Source organism: Myotis myotis, unplaced genomic scaffold (assembly GCF_014108235.1).
Source record: "Myotis myotis isolate mMyoMyo1 unplaced genomic scaffold, mMyoMyo1.p scaffold_m19_p_1, whole genome shotgun sequence".
Taxonomy (NCBI): domain Eukaryota; kingdom Metazoa; phylum Chordata; class Mammalia; order Chiroptera; family Vespertilionidae; genus Myotis; species Myotis myotis.
The window spans coordinates 86,985,007-87,002,426 of record NW_023416313.1 but is presented as its reverse complement, the minus strand read 5'-3'; the positions used below and the strand labels follow the sequence as shown (position 1 = coordinate 87,002,426).

General features: G+C 38.7%; 1 protein-coding gene across 1 annotated transcript in view; it reads right to left on the bottom strand.

The window, feature by feature from the left end:
* DKK2 (dickkopf WNT signaling pathway inhibitor 2) overlaps positions 1 to 17,173 on the bottom strand; it is a 103,823-nt gene extending 86,650 nt beyond the window's left edge. Inside the window, exon 1 of the mRNA XM_036343955.1 lies at positions 16,275 to 17,173. Coding sequence (XP_036199848.1) covers positions 16,275 to 16,496 — 222 coding nt within the window. The 5' untranslated portion in view covers positions 16,497 to 17,173. The remainder of the gene's footprint in view (positions 1 to 16,274) is intronic.
* Positions 17,174 to 17,420: the final 247 nt, after the last annotated feature.

The following is a 17,420-nucleotide window of genomic DNA, read 5'->3' as shown; positions in this document are numbered from 1 at the left end:
AAAAAAAAAACACAACATTTGGAAGGTATCAAGAAAACACAACTAATAAGCTAATATATGGATTTTGATGTTATTTAGTCACTAAAGAAAATGACTGAGGAATCCAGCTTAGTGACAAAGAACAGGACTTACAAAGCGTTTTTGTTTTTATAGTGTATGACACTTGAGTAAATTTTCCTGCCCTGGCAATAGCAGACTTGATGATTGAATTGGTTCCCAGAATACTACTTTTTTAATGGTCTAAATGTATACAGATAAACACCTCTTAGACTATAAAATACGTATGTTTCTCATATTTGTTTGAAGTTGTTTTCTTAGGAAGGACTTCTCTGCCCTATTCATATCTTGTTCAGTCTTATTTAAATTCCTAAGTCATTTTCCTGTGAGCTACTATTACCTCATACCTTTGTAGAGATGCCTGTTTTGGTCTGTATGTTTGAAAGATATGGCTAAAGGGCTTTACTGAAGGGCTGAATGTGAATGTGAGGGAAGAAAAAACGTTATAAATGAATCCAAGGCTGTGGTTGAGCAATTGGAAAAATTGATTAATCATCAAATGAGATAAAGAAATCCTTGTGGCAGCATGTCTGGAAATGGGGAAATATGGGATGTCGATATGGTCAATCAGAAATATCTATTAGTGGAAATGTTAGGTTGGCACTTGAATATATCATTTTGAAGTTCAAGGAAGAGGTTTTGCCTTAAGGTGTAAATAAATAGGGGAGCCATTCGCTTATAGTGGCATTTAAAGCTACAAGACCATTAAATCACAAAGGGAGTAGCTACAGATGTCAAGGATTAACATCATATTGATACCAGACCAGTTTCTTTGCTCAAGAAATAATACTATTAGTATGTCATGATTTATTCTAAGAAAACATGTGTTATTTCCTGGTTATATCTATTTCCCTCAGTACTTAATTTTATAATCTACTTCGTAATGTAGTCCAGAATCAATATCAAACTCATCATTATAGGGAATAAATTCTTAACACAGTAGAATAAAATCTCTTCTGGGTAAAAACTTGCAGTTTCCCCTTGAGCTGAGTAATTTATGTCTCTTTGTCTAAAGGCAAAGCCAATCAATTTTGTAGAGAACAATTAAGTGAGGATGACTAGCTTTTAATAGATGAGACACAATTTTCAAAATCATGATGTGAAAGAGAGAAAATCAGAGATGGGACAAGAACACAATCTAAAACTCTAAATTGTAAGACCATCTACTTCTCTCATTATTTCCACTAATGTTTTTCCTACCTAGCCGTATTTCATTTTAAGCAGTTGTTAGAGGCAGCTATTACTAAGATAGGAAAGAATGGGAAAATTTTAAATATTGTTTTCTTAAAAAAAACAAAACTTCAAAACATCTGGGCTCTGCTCTGAGAAATATTTTTGGTGAGCCTGAAATGATTATGTAAACGATTATGCGGAAGCAGCAGCAACTGAATTTCCTCTTTGCTGCCTACATGTGAAATCTCCTACTTTTACAGTAGTTTTTGTCAAATGCTATGAAAGTTGAATGAATTGGTCTAGTTTTCCCAATTTTTAAATCCTTGGAGGTTAAGGGTTTAAACGTGGTTGTCCAATTATTTGCCAGTGATTAGAAAGGCTACCCACTTCATGTTTCGTTTTGATCTTTGTTGTTGGTGGCAGAAGCACTTTCTCCATCCGAGGGCCTTTCTCACTCTTCTGAAAAGTACCCACAATTCAGGCAGGTGAAGTGAGGAGGCATGAATGACAAAAGATTATATAAAAGAGGAAATCAAAATCAAAAAGGTGGCCCAGACACTTAGGACAAACCCTATGCTCTGGGTCTGATGTAAATGTGAGTTAGAGGGTTATGTTACCACCTTAGCCGGAGCTGTTGTTAGGCCAGTATATTTGTTGTCACTGGAAATAAGGAGCATAGCCAAGTCACACTCCCCAGTGGAGGAAAGTGTGGTGTCAGAATTTCAAGAAGGTCCAAATCAGGACACCTGTGTGCCAGATAGGCCCAGCTGCACATGTGGGCTGGCCAGTTCTGCAGGACACCATCTGCTCAGCACATGAAGTGCCAGTTTCTTTGCTGAAGATGGGTTTGAAGAATGGGATTCTTTAAAGAGAAAGTTCACAGCTCAGCTGTGACATCCTTAGCCTTTCTCATATTTTAAAATAAACAATTTTCGGAAGAGGGGATTAAAAGCTTATGTTTGAGAGATGACAAGTAGGGTATATTGCTAGCTCCAGGAGAATTGCTCAGAAGTCCTCCTTCAGATCGGCATTTGGCTTTTCATTCTGGTGACTGATGAAGTATGACTATAACTCTCAGAAAATTCCAGGTGTTAAGCATGTGCACATTCCAAAAATGCTCTATGTTCCTGCCGCTGGGTTTGCAATTATCAGACCAACAAGGGAATACCTCTCTTCCTTAGTCTTCCTAAAACACAATGAGACATTTGGCCCACACCATGGCTCCCTAATAATTTATGGAGTTCTGATCAGAGTAAACATGGTAAACAATCCAGAAGCTATTGAACAATTAGTATTAGCTATCTTTTTCTCCCTGCACTAAAACTGACATCTAGAAGAGAATAAACTAGTAATTACTTCTTTGCAATTTTGGGGGCTAAACTTCCCACAAACTACCTTTAAGTGCTTGTTTAGCAATGCTGCCTTTTAGTAATGATCAGATACTTTTATTTTTTCCTTTAATAGGGAATGGTAGCTAATCCCATTGAATATTACGGCAATTTTGGTTTCTTCATCAGACATGAGAAGACAAGTACTTCAATAATGTTTCTAGTATACAAACACAGTTCTATGAAGTCCTTAAACTCCTATAATAAAATAAAATAAAATAAAATAAAATAAAATAAAATAAAATAAACCCCCAATATGGGGAAAATAATTTTATTCACTTTTTTATATTGGGAAGAAAATGGAAAGACAACTTAGATTTTTATAATATACATATTGTTGCATTATTATCCTGAAAATGCACTAGCTATAATATAACATGACCTGAAAAATAACATGCCATAGATCCCAATTGACCAAGATTAGAATATTCATCTTAATTCACTTGAACCAAGACTCATAATCTTAATTAATTCAAGTATGTTAACAGACTTGAGAAATTATTCACAATTCAGATTAAATGCCGTTGATCATTTTTTTTTCTCAATTCATACAAGGCCTGCTCCAGTAAAACATGCTCGTCTGTCTCTGTGTAATTAAAAATATCTTGTACAAGAAATGAAGTACATAAAAAAATATTCAGACATGTTTTCTAAACTAATTGCATAAGGGTTGTGTCACTCTTCAGTTTTGGTGCTATCTCTCCATTTTAGTTCTTTTAATTTAAAACAAATTCTTTTTATTCTTCCCCTCCACCCTCTGTTTTTGGCAACCACCAATTTTTTCTCTGTATCTACAAGCTTTTAGTTTGTCTGTTTATTTGTATTTTTTTAAGATTCTACATATAAGAGAGATCATATGATATTTGTTTTTCTATCTGACTTTTCTCATTTAGCATAATGTCATAGAGGTATATCTATGTTGTTGCAAATGGCAACATATCATTCTTGTTTATGACTGAATAATATATATCTCACAACTTCTTTATCTTTCAGTCATTGGTGAACACTCAGATTATTTTCATATCTTGGCTGTTGTATTTACTGCAATAAGGGTGCAATATATCTTTTAAAGTAGTGTTTTTATCTTATTTGAATACATATCCAGAAGTTGAATTGTTGGATCATATGCTAGTTCTATTCTCCATTTTTTGAGGAACCTCGATACTGTTTACCACAGTGGCTGTGCCAATTTATATTCCCACCAACAATATACAAAGGTTCCCTTTTGTCCACAGCCTCATTAGCACTTGTTATTTCTTGTCTTTTTGAGGAGTGGGGTGATGTCTCACTGTGGTTTTGATTTGCACATTCCTAATGATTAATGTTGTACAGCATATTTTCATATAAATATCTATTGGCCATTTGTACGATGTCCCAATGACCCGATGGCCATATGAATTTCATTCACTTTCACTAATTTAAAAAAATCAAGTGGTCACTCATTTAACTCAGGAAGGCAAAACTATTCAATATAAAACTGTAATCAAATAACTCAGTTTGAAGCTGAGCCATCATGGGAGTACCAGATACCAAATGCTGAGCTAGCTCAGAATGTACTGGTATGTGGTCACTTTTCTAGCATCTTCCTTCTTGACTAACGACTTCCCTCAAACATTCATGGTGCTCTGCACATGATAGAAACTCATAGGTATTGAGAAGATTAAGTGAAATAACACAGAGTTCTTGACATAAAGTAGGCTCTGAAAAACTGTCACTTGCCCTATCTTTTAGAAGCAAGATACTATGATAGTTCAATATCCTATCACACTAATGTTGGCTGTAAGTTATTGCTTGGAATGTACTGAAAATGTATAGTGATACCACTTTCAGGATCAGACTGCAGCATCCATGAATGGGCAATGGCTATGATTTGGAAGTTGGCCTATTTGTCCTGCTTGATTTTATGTGTAATCACCAGTAGCTATCAGTTGTGCTCTTCCTCTCCTTTCCATACATATTAGCTGCAGAGTATCACTCCTTCAAATCCTTATATTAAATCTCATTATAATTGCTATGAGATCTTCATTGGGTTTATAATTCTTAAATCTGATAGCATGGATTCAAAATTATTAATTTGTCTGTTGCTTTGCCCACTCTGCCTTGGTACCCTGAGGTATTTTAAAACTTGACATTTCAGAACATTCTGGTCTCAACCATCAGAGCATTCTTTCCGGTTAGTCTCTGACTCTCCCAGAAGTGGACTTCTTAAAAAAACAGAATCACCGGTGAGAATGGGCTAAACTCTTCTTTACTGATGTTTAATAAGAACAGAATTATATTTTTGGCACTTAATTTTTAAGTACCAGGCCATCAAATATAAATTGTTTCTTTGTGTGTTGAACGTTTGTATTTTCTAGCAAGATGTCACAGCACACACTCCAATCCACTATGGAATCAACCACAGGGAGGACTGGGGCATAAGACCTGAGTGCTGGTCACTTGCACATAACAATGAGAACCCATAGAGACTGAAATTCAGTTACAATGTGTTGCAGCTGGTGTGGCCAAGACCCCTTGGAAATGTAATTTCAAGATTTTTCTTGTTAAAAAGCTATTTCCTTCTGAAGAGTGTTGGAAGATAGCAGCAGGGCAAATAGGCAAGCAGGGAAATTTATAAGAATTTCCAAAGAGCATTTTGGAAGCATTGTATTAATTTGAACAATTGCAAAAACATTTTTACTGAGTTAAGCAGTTTGGCTTTTTCCTCTGAACTTTTAATTGGATATGTTTGCATTAAAAATAATAACCTTCCACAGACTTTTTTTTCTTTTGCCTCAACTCATGCATTTATCTAATAAGTGGCACTTGAAAAAATGTGTAACCAAACTGGTCTCTATGGAATTATACTGGGTGTAATTTGTTCCTGCCTCTTCTTTCAGGAAAAGAGTGGGTTTGGGGTGGGGAACTTACTGCTTGCTTGCTCTTATTAATTGCTTCATGAACACCATGATTCTCTGAGAAATAGTAACCATATTACATAAATCTTGACCAGGTTCCTCTAATGGAGAAGACCTCATTACAAAACAATATTACATACATTTTTTTTTAAATTAAGACTATAAACCCAGCTGAGGGTTTTCCATCTTAAAGTGCTCATTCGCATTGAAGGGTTTATAATTATAACCTCAGTACTGATTTCATAGCTGAGAAAGTCTTTGGAACTTTTTGGAATTGTTTCAAGAAATACACCTCTTTTTTTTCTTTTTCTTCTTTCTTTCTTTCTTTCTTTCTTTCTTTCTTTCTTTCTTTCTTTCTTTCTCTTTCTTACAAGCTCACCTTCTGTGGGATATTTGGTGTATGGGAACAGCTCAAAATCACTCAGAGCTAATTTTTGAATGTGGATATTAATCAATATGTATAATTTTGTTTATGGTCATAAGGTTATAGTACCAAATAAATAAACATATATATGACTTCTAAAATTAGTTTCAAAAAAAGTCTAAATGACAATATCAAAGGAATGGCTTGTCTATAATGACTAATTTTGAAAAATAATGTTAGAGTGCATTTATTTAAAAAAAAATCTGTAGCATCATTTTGATCTTGCATTTTTTTCAAATTTCTTTCTTTGATATATGCTAGCATATATTCTATCTATACACTCTATATGTAGTAAGAACTTTAACACATCCCCTCTACCAATCCATCCTGAGGTCACTAGACTCCTACCTTCCTCCTAGTGCAATTTTGTAATTTCTTACCTTACTTCTAATTCCTTGTAAGTCTATCTCTTCCCACTAATTTAGTGTGTTGTAAATGATGAAATTAAGAGCAGGCTTCCTCAGGGATCATTGGGTCTTTTACAAAGGAAAACATTAATTTCTTCTTAAATATTTGGAAAAGAAAAGGCAGGCAGTGCCTCTTTATATTATCAGCATAACGTCTGGGGTGAATAGACCTTTTCCTGACTGTTTATGGAGATGATCTTACTCTTTCAGTTAAGCTGACTTTCCACAGAGGGAACCAGAGTCTTACCCATGAAGGATGAAAAATAATAACTAGATCACATATTTTCTTAATACTGATGTTTTTTTATAGAGAGATTGATATCCTGCTTTGTTATATTCCTGCTTCACTTACAGCAGAAAACAGAATGTTCTCATTCTTATCATAATTAAAGTTAAGATGACTAGCTAACTAAGAGATACAAGCAATATAAGAGTCCGTCCTTAGAAGTTATTATAAAAAGGAAAACTCATTAAATTGCTATTTCTAATGTGATATTAGAAAAAGAGGCATGAACTGGACAATTTTTAGGTTTGTCTTTCAACATTAAAATTCTAACTTGATTCCACAAGAAGGTTACAGTTGCTGTTATAGCTACACGGAACAAGGACCTAGCATATGTCTAATAATATTTTTACTGTGATCACAGCATCTAATATACCTAAGAAGTAAGTAAGCAATGAGCAGGTTGACTGACTTATCTGAACAATTTAATCACATATGAATTCAGAAACATACCAATAGCTAGTCTCCAGCTGGTTTCTCTGGCATCCAATTTATCTGAGGGGCAGCATAGTGTGGTGACTGAGGACATATATTCAAGTAGAACTGCTTGACTTTACATCTCCACTTTGCACTCACCGATTGTGTAGCCCCGAGGGTAGAGTAGAAAGAAACAAGATAATTGTGGGGAATATTGAGAATTTTTTATTTCATACTCTAGAAATGTATATAAATGAAGATTTTTACTTTAGAAAGCTCACATTGGATGTTGTGTGAAATATAGTTTGAAAAAGTACTAAACTGTTACAATAGTGTAATAGTCTATCAGAAATGATAATGATTTTAGTCAAAGCAATGGCATTTGGGATGACAATAAATCAGCAAAATAGATAAAAATTAATGAAGGAATCCTGTAAATTAGAGAAATACTAAAGACTTGGTTGCGTGATTACTGACAGTTTGAAGTTAGAGATAAAAGGTTTAATTTATATGAAAAACTTTTGTATGATTGTTTCTGGAAAAACTTCCAAAAGAGTTGCGCAGGCAAAAACGCAGCAGGAGTTTAATCAAGCCAAAGGTAGAGATCTGCATATGTGACATGATTTCAAAAGAAGGAAATACTATTAACAAAGAAAGAAAATGGAACAGAAAAGAAAAGGGGTCTGAGGAGAGAATGTGGAAAATGCCCCTGTCCATGAGTAGTAGGTTGTAGAGCAATCAGTGAAAAGCAATAAAGAGGAATGAGCCAGAGAGGAAAAGGGAAATATGCAATATTACAAAAGCAAAGGGATGGGTAAGGAATAAAGGATAGACAACAGTTTACAAAGTACAGAGGGTGTTTACTGGAAAAAAAAGCTTCAGATTTCCAGGGACTAATGAACAAAACGCCTTTTGAGCCAAATTTCAAAGGATTAAGATGAAGTAAAAGCTAAAATGAGCAAATGAAGACTCTTATCTGAACGTTCGCTGTCCTTTTGATCCGTTTGAAATGACAGCTTTTCCCCCTTCCCCACATTTGGGTGACTCTTTTTAGTTCATTATTAGATACTTAATGGCAAAAGGTTTGTTTCCAACATGCTGAATGTATCATACACTTCAAGGAGATGACTTTCACTCTCAATTTCACATTGTGAAAATATTTCCACGTTACCTGAATCATAAAAAATTCAAATAAAACAAACCAAAAGAAAAGAAAGTAAAGAGTGTGATGTTGGAATGACGAGTCTGAATTTCCGAGTCCTGTTAGCAGGAGAGTTACACTCAAAGAGGGTCGTAAACCTTCCCCCTCCTCAGCAAGCTCGCTGGGCTCCCGGCTCTGTGCACAGAGCACGGAGAAGCTCGCCCTTGCAGAGGCTATCTGACTTTGGAGAGTATCAAATTAATGTTGTTGGCAGTGGATTCTAGCATGTTCTTCCATTGTTATGGTTCCCGTGCTTAAATGACTAATATTGCGCCTGGCCGGCATGGCTCAGTTGTTGAGCATCGACCTATGAGCCAGGAGGTCACTGTTGGATTCCCGGTCAGGGTACGTGCCTGGGTTGCAGCTCATCCCCAGCGTGGGCTGTGCAGGAGGCAGCCGATCAATGATTCTCATTATTGAGAAAATTGTTTCTATCTCTCTTTCCCTCTCCCTTCTTCTTTGAAATCAATAAATATATATTTTTAATAAAAATGGCTAATATTGCAGTGGTTGTCAGCACCTCCACTTATCGTGATTATATTTTCAATATCAGGTGTACCCTTGCTTCTGTGTAGTTTCACCAATTAATTAGTTTTTGCAACATGTCTTAATATCCCTCTTAGTGTTAACATGCAATACAAGAAATGTTATAGCACGCATGTGTGTGTGTGTGTCTGTGTGTGTCTGTGTGTGTTGTCCTGTTTTGTTCTGTTTTACAATTCCTGGAGTTAGTGTGTCATTGAGCTCATTCTTCTCCTTCATGTGCCTGACATGCATTAATTTGGTTGCCCCTCCCAGCTTGCTGGGGAAGCATAAGCAGGCACTTTCTATTTTGTGCACGAGCACTTGGCCTTACTTATTTCTGTGCTGGTGGCAGTAATAAAGATACTCAGCACAATAACTACGTGTGCACTTCCCTATTTCTCCCTTTAGCCAGGAAGTGTGATTATTACTATGGCTGCTGATGGTATTGTTATCCTGTTTTGCAGATTTAAAAATAAAAAGAACCAGAACTACGTGGCTTTTCAAAGACATTAGCAAGTGTGCGGTGAGCAGGAATGGAGAGCCTGTTAGGAAACTGAAGTGGGTCAAAGTAGGGAGAAAGCAGAAGCAGGCTCTCAACCTGGACAGCTTTTCCTTCTGGTTAGTGGGATGTCAGCTGAACCAACCTCAAGCCACTGCAAGGAGACCATAGAGAAGCCCTCAGCTTGCCACTGTCAGTGGGCACATGGTGACACGCAGATGCAGGGAGATAGGTACAGGGGGTGTGCGTTAGTTGCCATGAGAAAAGAAGAGAAATATAGTTTATCCAACAAAATTATCTTCTACTTGGGCAACACTATAATTTATCGGACAGAGTAAAGAAAGGAACGGGAAGGGGGGTGTACTTGCCTTGATGACAGTGAGGAATTCTTGGCAGGGAGGCAAGGAAAGGCAGAGAGGAAAATGCTGAAGGGGTCTGGGGCCTGCCTTTGTAACCATGAAGTGCTAACACACTTTGGCTGCTCGGTAGCAGCAGTTGGCAGCAACCGAGGGCTTGGGTTTTGCTGTGGTTTTTAATGAACCTACAGTTTATACCCATGTCATTAGAAGATACAGAGGGAAGAATAAAATAAAGGCCCATGTTCCTCTTAAGTCCCGAATAGCCTTAGCAAATTATAGCAGCATACCCTGGTAGTTGAGTAGGCAGGCTCTGACATTATTTTGGCTTTCTCCACTTTACGCTGTGCGATTTGCACAAATTGCATAACCTCTCTGTGCCTCAGGAGAATTATTGTTTTAGTATTTATAAAATACTCCATCACTTATAAAATAAGGATGATACTAGGACTTGCTTCAAAGCTGCTGAGAGAAGCAAGAGTTAATTTAAATAAAGCATTTAGATCAGTGGCTGGTACATAGTAAATAATCAATAAATGGAACCGCTTACTCTAATCTAATGTATGCTATGACTACTTGCAAGCCAGGTTAAGGAAATAATATTCTGAAAATTACTCTTTTCTTCCTGTCCCCAGAAGAAAAGAATATATAATTCCACATGATGAATCATAATATAGAGAACTAACATCTTTTAGAAAATATTTGATTAGGTCTACCACTTAAAGAAGTCACTTCCCTAATTGTGATTATGATTTATTTTACCACTTAGTGTACTTATTCACTAATTGAATTTATTTGTTTGTTTTAGACAGGGTGGGGAAGTTAAAATTTTGTATTATTATGAAAATATATAAATTTATTCTGTATACCAAATGTAATGCATAAATAGAATCAATCAATTAAATTAGACCCTAACATACTTTAACATATATCTGATGTACATACATTTGTTTATTTTATTTGACTATGGAAGAGAGATAAATAACTTTTTTTTAAGCTACTACTTTTGTTTTTCACTGGTGTTATTTTTAGATTTATTATTTGGAGCACATAAATAATTCTAAACTAGTATTAAGATCCCCTCAGATATAACCTGTGTATAGATTCCTTGGTTGTGAAACAAGTGTTGGAATAATAATCCTGTTTTTAGGATGAATCATTTGAGTTAAAATACAAAGAAATTTAAATCAGATATTGAAATCCCTCTGCCGTGAAGTTTTCTCTGATTCCATTTACCACTACAAAACTCAGGACCGATGAGATGAATTCTTCTTAAGGACTTCTGAGTAGATATTGGTGATACTCCTGTCCTTCATGCCTTGATTTGAATCCAAAGAAGTGGGCAGTGACCCAAAGTTGTTGGCATGAAAGACCCATTGGAAAGTCACTATTTCAAATATTTGGATGGTGACTTTTCTTCCTGTGGACACATGTTTCTAGAAAAAAATCCCATATTTTACATCAGTTGATCTCTTTGTTTGAGAGACTGGTTTATATTTGCCCTAAAAAATTCCAACAATTAGACAAAAATATGTCGTTCTTCTTTAGTTCCTGGCAAGAGTGGATGTAAGAGGAATAGAAAATTAACTTCTGCTTGTCTTACATAGCAATAATATTTTTTGTTTTTCATTCCATATTTAATTTTTCTATGCAACCTTAAAGCAATTCTATGCAATGCAGAAGTCCATCTATTAATCATTATGAATTTTTTTTCAAAAAAATTTTTAAATGACTCATTAAGAGACACAGGCAGACACAAAATTGACTAAATCTATTTAGTCATCAGATAAAATCTAGGAGTTAGCTTTACCTGCTTTTTTTTTTTTTTTTTTTTTCATGAGAACAAGTGGCTGGAGGTATAATAAAGTAAAATGACTTTAAAGCGCCATCAGGGAGTTACAGAAATAAAATTGTAATTTATTTCGATGTCGCATCAATACCAAGAAATTAACTCAGAAGAGACTGAGTTGAAAATGGTAAATATTTGAGTATTATAAAAGGGCTCTATAATTTAACAGATTATTTTAATGCACATTTTAAATGATTGTGCAGGGTAAATAAAAGGAAGTGGTAATATTCTCCTAGAACACAATATATCAATTACCTTTCTATTATATTGCTTTCTCTACTTTTAAGAAATACAAGATTTGAAACATCCTGGGAAGGAGTTTGTGTCAGAGGGAAGCACTAAGGAAGTTTATGGTTGGGTCCAAGTCACAGCTGGAGTGAGTTTAAGTAACCATGTCCCTTGCTCTCTAGTCTAGCGCAAAAATAAAATGATGGATGCTCATACTTAGATTATCATTAAAATACTTTTCTTGCTATTCATAAGGTGACCTTCCACTGTATCCACTATCATCAATTCTCAATCATTCACAGTGAAAGGAAAGAAACCTCAGTGTGGATTGGTTCAAAATCTTTTAATTTTGGAAAATTTCAAAATGATTTGCATTCCTCATTTCGTTTAGTGTCAATTGATGTCCACGGGAGATAGCAGATATTTACTTTCCAGCGAGGGAAAGTTGGGCTGGGGTTAAAAAAATCATGGATAATTTCAGAAAATGAGGAGATGACCCATAGAAAATAGAGCGTGTAGTTTATTTCAGGAAGCACTTTCATGCGTGTTTGTACATGCAAATAGATACACCATTTTTATTAAAGAAAATGCAGTATACAAAGATTAATGCTTTCTAACCAACTTCCTGTAGCTTTTGTTTCAATGTATTTCAAACATTCTTTTTTCACAACATAACTTCATCCAAACCACTGTCCTCCAAAGGTCCAAGTTATATTAGAAAATCATGGAATCTGAATTTACAGTAAAGCAGTTTCAGCTTGTTGTTAGAGACCCATGTTAGGAAGCTGATCTACCTTTAAAATGTAATTATTTTTTCCTTAGTTTTATTCATAACTTTTTAAAATTCTATAGCCTGGCATTCAAATCAATTAATCTTTTGTCAAAAAAAAAAAAAAAAAAAAAGCAAGGAGTAAAGACTAAAAGAAGCAATTACAAACCCAAACCCAAAAGGATTTTCATCCCCCCCAAAAAAAAATCATTGTGTATTGCAAAGGTAAAATGATTTCATAAATTGCCGGGTTTTTTAAATTTGTTCTTAAGATATCCTGTAAAGTTGAAATCTCAAATTCCATAGGTGATGTCAAGCAACAGTGTACTTATTTAGAATATATTTGGCCATACGATAGTATTTTGTTTAAAATGACATTTGATTTAGAAAATTTGCAATAGTCTCTTTAGAAATTGAAGTATATAAATATTGACACACATATATATTAGTAACAGTCCTAACAAAACAGTCCCTCTTAAAACTCATTAACAATGGATGCAGATGCAAAGTCAAATTAACACATGAATGTGAATAATTCAGTAAAAACATTTTTACTACTTCTCTACAATCCCCTGAATATTTGTACATTCAATTTTCTATGTCAGTTTCCATCATAGCTCATAGCTGTTTCTTTGAAAGCAAACCTAAGAATGAGAATTGTAACACCTCTGGAAAACTGTGATTTCTCCGACAGCCCTCCAACTCGCTTCTGAAATTCAAAGGCACATTTTTAAGGAGTGATTTACAAATAATCCACCTGGTCTATAACAAGTAGAATTCCTATAAGTAAGAATGTTTCCTTCATATGAAAACAAGCTACAGTGAATCAAGAAAACCTTGGGGCCCATTCAGTCTCATTTTCTCTTTTGTAGATTAATAAGTTATGAAATGTCTTGGATAGTTTCCTCTGCAATGGCAATATATGTTTTATATTGAGACTCTATCCTGAAAGTACATCAGAAAAAAAAACACACAAATAAGTAGACAATTTTCACTACAGAATAGAAGGCCAAAGAGTAAGTACCTAATAAGCCTACTTGAAATTGCATCCTACAGCTCTTCATTCCTGTATCTCTGAAATGCGTATATTTCAGCATCCATCAGTCAAGAATGGGAGGAAAGGGAGAGAATTGAACTTACCAGGCCTCAGGATGACCCTACATTATTTAGGCCACTTGACACTATACTTCCAAACTTCTCAACCATTCATATTTTTCTATTATGGTGAATAAAAATTCAGCTTAGCTACATTTCAATTCTAGAGTTTTTCTTTGTAAAAGGAAGTGACATCTTGCCTTTTGAATAGTCTTTTCTAATTGTCATTCCATTGTTGAAAAATAAGAGTATTAAGAATTTTGGTGACCACATAACTAATGGAATTTAGAAAATAAATAAACTCATAAATATTCAAAGGATCTTCTTGCTACTTCAAAGAAGAGAGATTTTTCTGTTTGTTTCTTTACAACAGTATGCATTTGCCATCCCCCGCTAACAAGTGAGATTCCAGAATATACAAAAGACAACCCTCCCATTTCCCAGCTATCTTCCAGCAATTCAGTTCAGGGTTTTATTTGATGTTACCATTATCTCTGATATGTTTCAATCTCTTAAAAACCTAAGGACAAATTTTAAGGATATAATATCGCAGTTAAATAAATATAATAAAATATATTCTGTAGTACCACTAAGTTATAGTGAACATGAGTAATTCAACCCCCCAAAATCATCTCATTTTTAAAATAAATAAACCTTTAGTTTAATAAAGACATTCAAATAGAGTTGCAGTCTGTTTAAGCAACAGATATTTGGAGATATAGGAAAATAAACAGGCATTTTATGCATATTTATATATAAACGTACTATCAAAACATAAAGGAAACCTGGGTTCTGAGGTGCATCCCTCAGTCTAGTCCGTATAACCCCATGTCTAGTGATGACATAACTGACAATTTGACTGAGGGACATCGGGAGTTGGGGTTCAGTGGTGATGGATACAGAAAGTCCCCTACAGAAACCTACTGAATGAGCGTGGATTGGAATCAAAAGGAATCTAAACAATATTGGGTACATTCCTCTGTCCTTGGCTGAACTAAACAACAATCTGTTTTCAACAGCTGATAAGGTAGAATTTGAAGTCAGTTGCCTCAGAGATGTCTGCTGATTTGAACTGAGAGCATCTTTTCTTTACAACCTTTGCCCCATCTCATGCTGGACTTCTAAGGATATGTTAAGTTCGTTCTGATTGAAAATGCCAGGGTGTTTCTGAAGAAAGAGAAAAAGGATAGCAGTCATGTATGTGTGGACATATGTGACACGTGATCATATGCAAAGGGTATGTATGTGTGTAGTGTGTATGCATATGTATAGTTTATTTCCCTTGAGACCTTAAGAAACATCCTGTGGTTGCAGACCTTGTATTCCTTGGAGAGGAGAGCTGAAATGTTTGACATTTCAAAGCCCAGGAAGCCTTCTGAAACTGCAAACAGAGCAAAGCTGTCCCGTGAGAGGGCAGGAGGAGGCCAAGCATGGGCCAAGACTTCCCTGGCTGTCAGCCAGGACTGGCCCCAGTTGTCACCCTTCACCCTGACCTTTGCGCTGGGGTGAAGGTGCAGGGAGGACATTCAGAGCGCACAGAGAGGCTGCAGTGAGCTCCTTTGATGAAACAAGGAAACCCGGGTATGTGGGACCCTGAGCTGCCTTCATGGGTTGACAGCTGTGTTGTGCGAAGTGCGTGTGCTGTTTGGCAAACTGGCTTTTGGTTTTGGCTTCTTACAAAAGGAGCAGAAGGAGGAGCTGTCCTGGCTCCCAGTGCCCACAGGGCCCCCTCTCCTGGCCGCTGCGCGCCAACCACTGCTGGTGTGGACTGCGAGTGTGTGCGCTCCTGTCTTTGTGTGCGTCTGTTTGTGTAACTGTTTACATGTGACTGTCAATCTATCTGTCTGTGTGACAGAGACATAGAGACGCCCACGGAAAGTTCCCTCTAGCAAAAAATGCCCCTGGGGTTTTCCTTGCTACATCGCTGGCACCCGGTCGGACGCGCCAAGGATGCTGTCACTGTCATTTCCTTATTTTGCTTCCTCCCGCGTGATTTATTTACAATTCTGCAGGCGTGAGAAATGTGTGCCTATTGAAGCCTTCTGTCTGGGACCTTACTTCTTTGCAGAGACAAAGTGTTTGAGAGGAAAGAAGAACGTGAAAGGGGGTAAGCACTCCGCCCCTCCAGATTGTAAAAGGGGATGATTAAGAGTCCAGGACCCAGGCGCAGACTCTGGGGATTGGAATCCCGCTCGCGGGGCCACTTCAACTAGCCATATGCCTTGGGCAAAGAGCTGCTACTCCTTGCTTCCATTTCTCCATGTGCTGAATGGGGGCAGTAACCGCGCCTTGCGCATAGAGTTGTGAAGATGAAATATATGTGAAACTCTTAGAACACGTCCAGTTGTTATGTGTTAGATACTAACATCATCCTCAGCATCGCTGTGCTCCATTTGGAGAAGGACCATTCTGGCCACTCTCCCCACCCGTTGGCACTAGATCTCTGTACGTGCCCACGTCCCAATGCAAAGGCCAGACCGCACCCTAACCCGCCCGCTCCACGCCCTCCAGCAGCAGCAGCAGCCTCCGGGCTCCTCCGGCCTCCTCCACCCTCGAAGATCTGCTCTGGGATCCCCTCCCCACCTGTCCCGCGCGCCACACCTGGGAGCGCACTGGGAAGATCAAGGTGCACAAGGCAAAGGACTTTCTCAAGCGCGCTGGTCCCTCCCTCTCCTGGTTGAAGAGCGCATTGGGGTGTTTTCCTACCTGCCCCAGGTTTTTGCCCTTCTTACTGCCGCCGAAAGCCAGTCCTTGGTATGTGCCCGTAGATCGATTGGAGGCCTGTAGAGGCGTCTCCCCGCCCAGAGAGGACTTGATGGAGTTGAGTTTGGCCCGCGAACTGCCGAGCTGTGAGCTCTCTACCATCAGCACCGCGGCCAGTAGGAGCAGACAGCGGGAGGAGTCCTTGCCCCGCATCCACGCGGCCATATCCGGGCGAGGGGTCCCGGGGAGGGAGGCGCAAAGCCCGAGGGATCCTGATGCGGGGGAGGGAGGACCCGACACCGGGCCACTCACTGGGGGCGCGGAGGCTCGGAGACTCCGTTCCCCAACCCCTCTTGGCTGCGGGGCCCGGCACCTTGCGAACTCAGTCCCACGCCTCAAACCAGGAGCTAGCGCGACCCAGGCGAGACCCACTTCACCACCAGGGCAGGAAGTTCTGTAGTAGCTGCAAGCAATCCAAGGTGACCCGCCTTCTCGCCAAGGAGGCGTGACCCGAGGTGCCAGAAGACTCAGCCCCGCACCTCCGCGGTCCCGCCCGGGTCTCCGCGGTCCAATGCTCCGGATCGCTCAGAAGGTCTACACTAGTCCCTTCAGTGTTGGCCTCCGTTGCTTTTCTCCCCTTTTTTTCTCCCCTACTGGAGTCCGCCTTTGCACCGTCAGCCGGCGCTATCCTGGGAGATCAGGAACCGCTCCAGACCGAGCCCCCGAGGTCTGAGGCCAGCCGAGGTCCCGCCACGCGCGCGCACAGCTTCCCGGAGCGTCCGCCCCAGGTTCACAGCCGGCAGCCGGGCGCCGCCAGGGACGCCGCCGCGATGCTCCGGGCGCTCGGTCCCGCGCTCCGCTCCCGCGGTCTCCGGCTCCGCGCGTCTGCGCTCCCGCCGCCGCCGCCGCCCCCTTGGCTTTTTATAGCTTCACTTAGTGGTTTTTTCCCTCCGCCCCCAATTCAAGAGTGACAAAGAGTGAAAACGCTTTTCTCACCCCCCATGTTCCCGCCCCCCTCCCCGCCTCCCCTCGGCGGCTTCCCCTCCTGTTTCTCCCTCTCCCCCCCTCCCATCTCCCTCCACCCCGCAATTGAGAAAATGGGTTTCGCCCCCAGGGGAACGTGAGGGCTCCTGACGCCTAACAACAGCC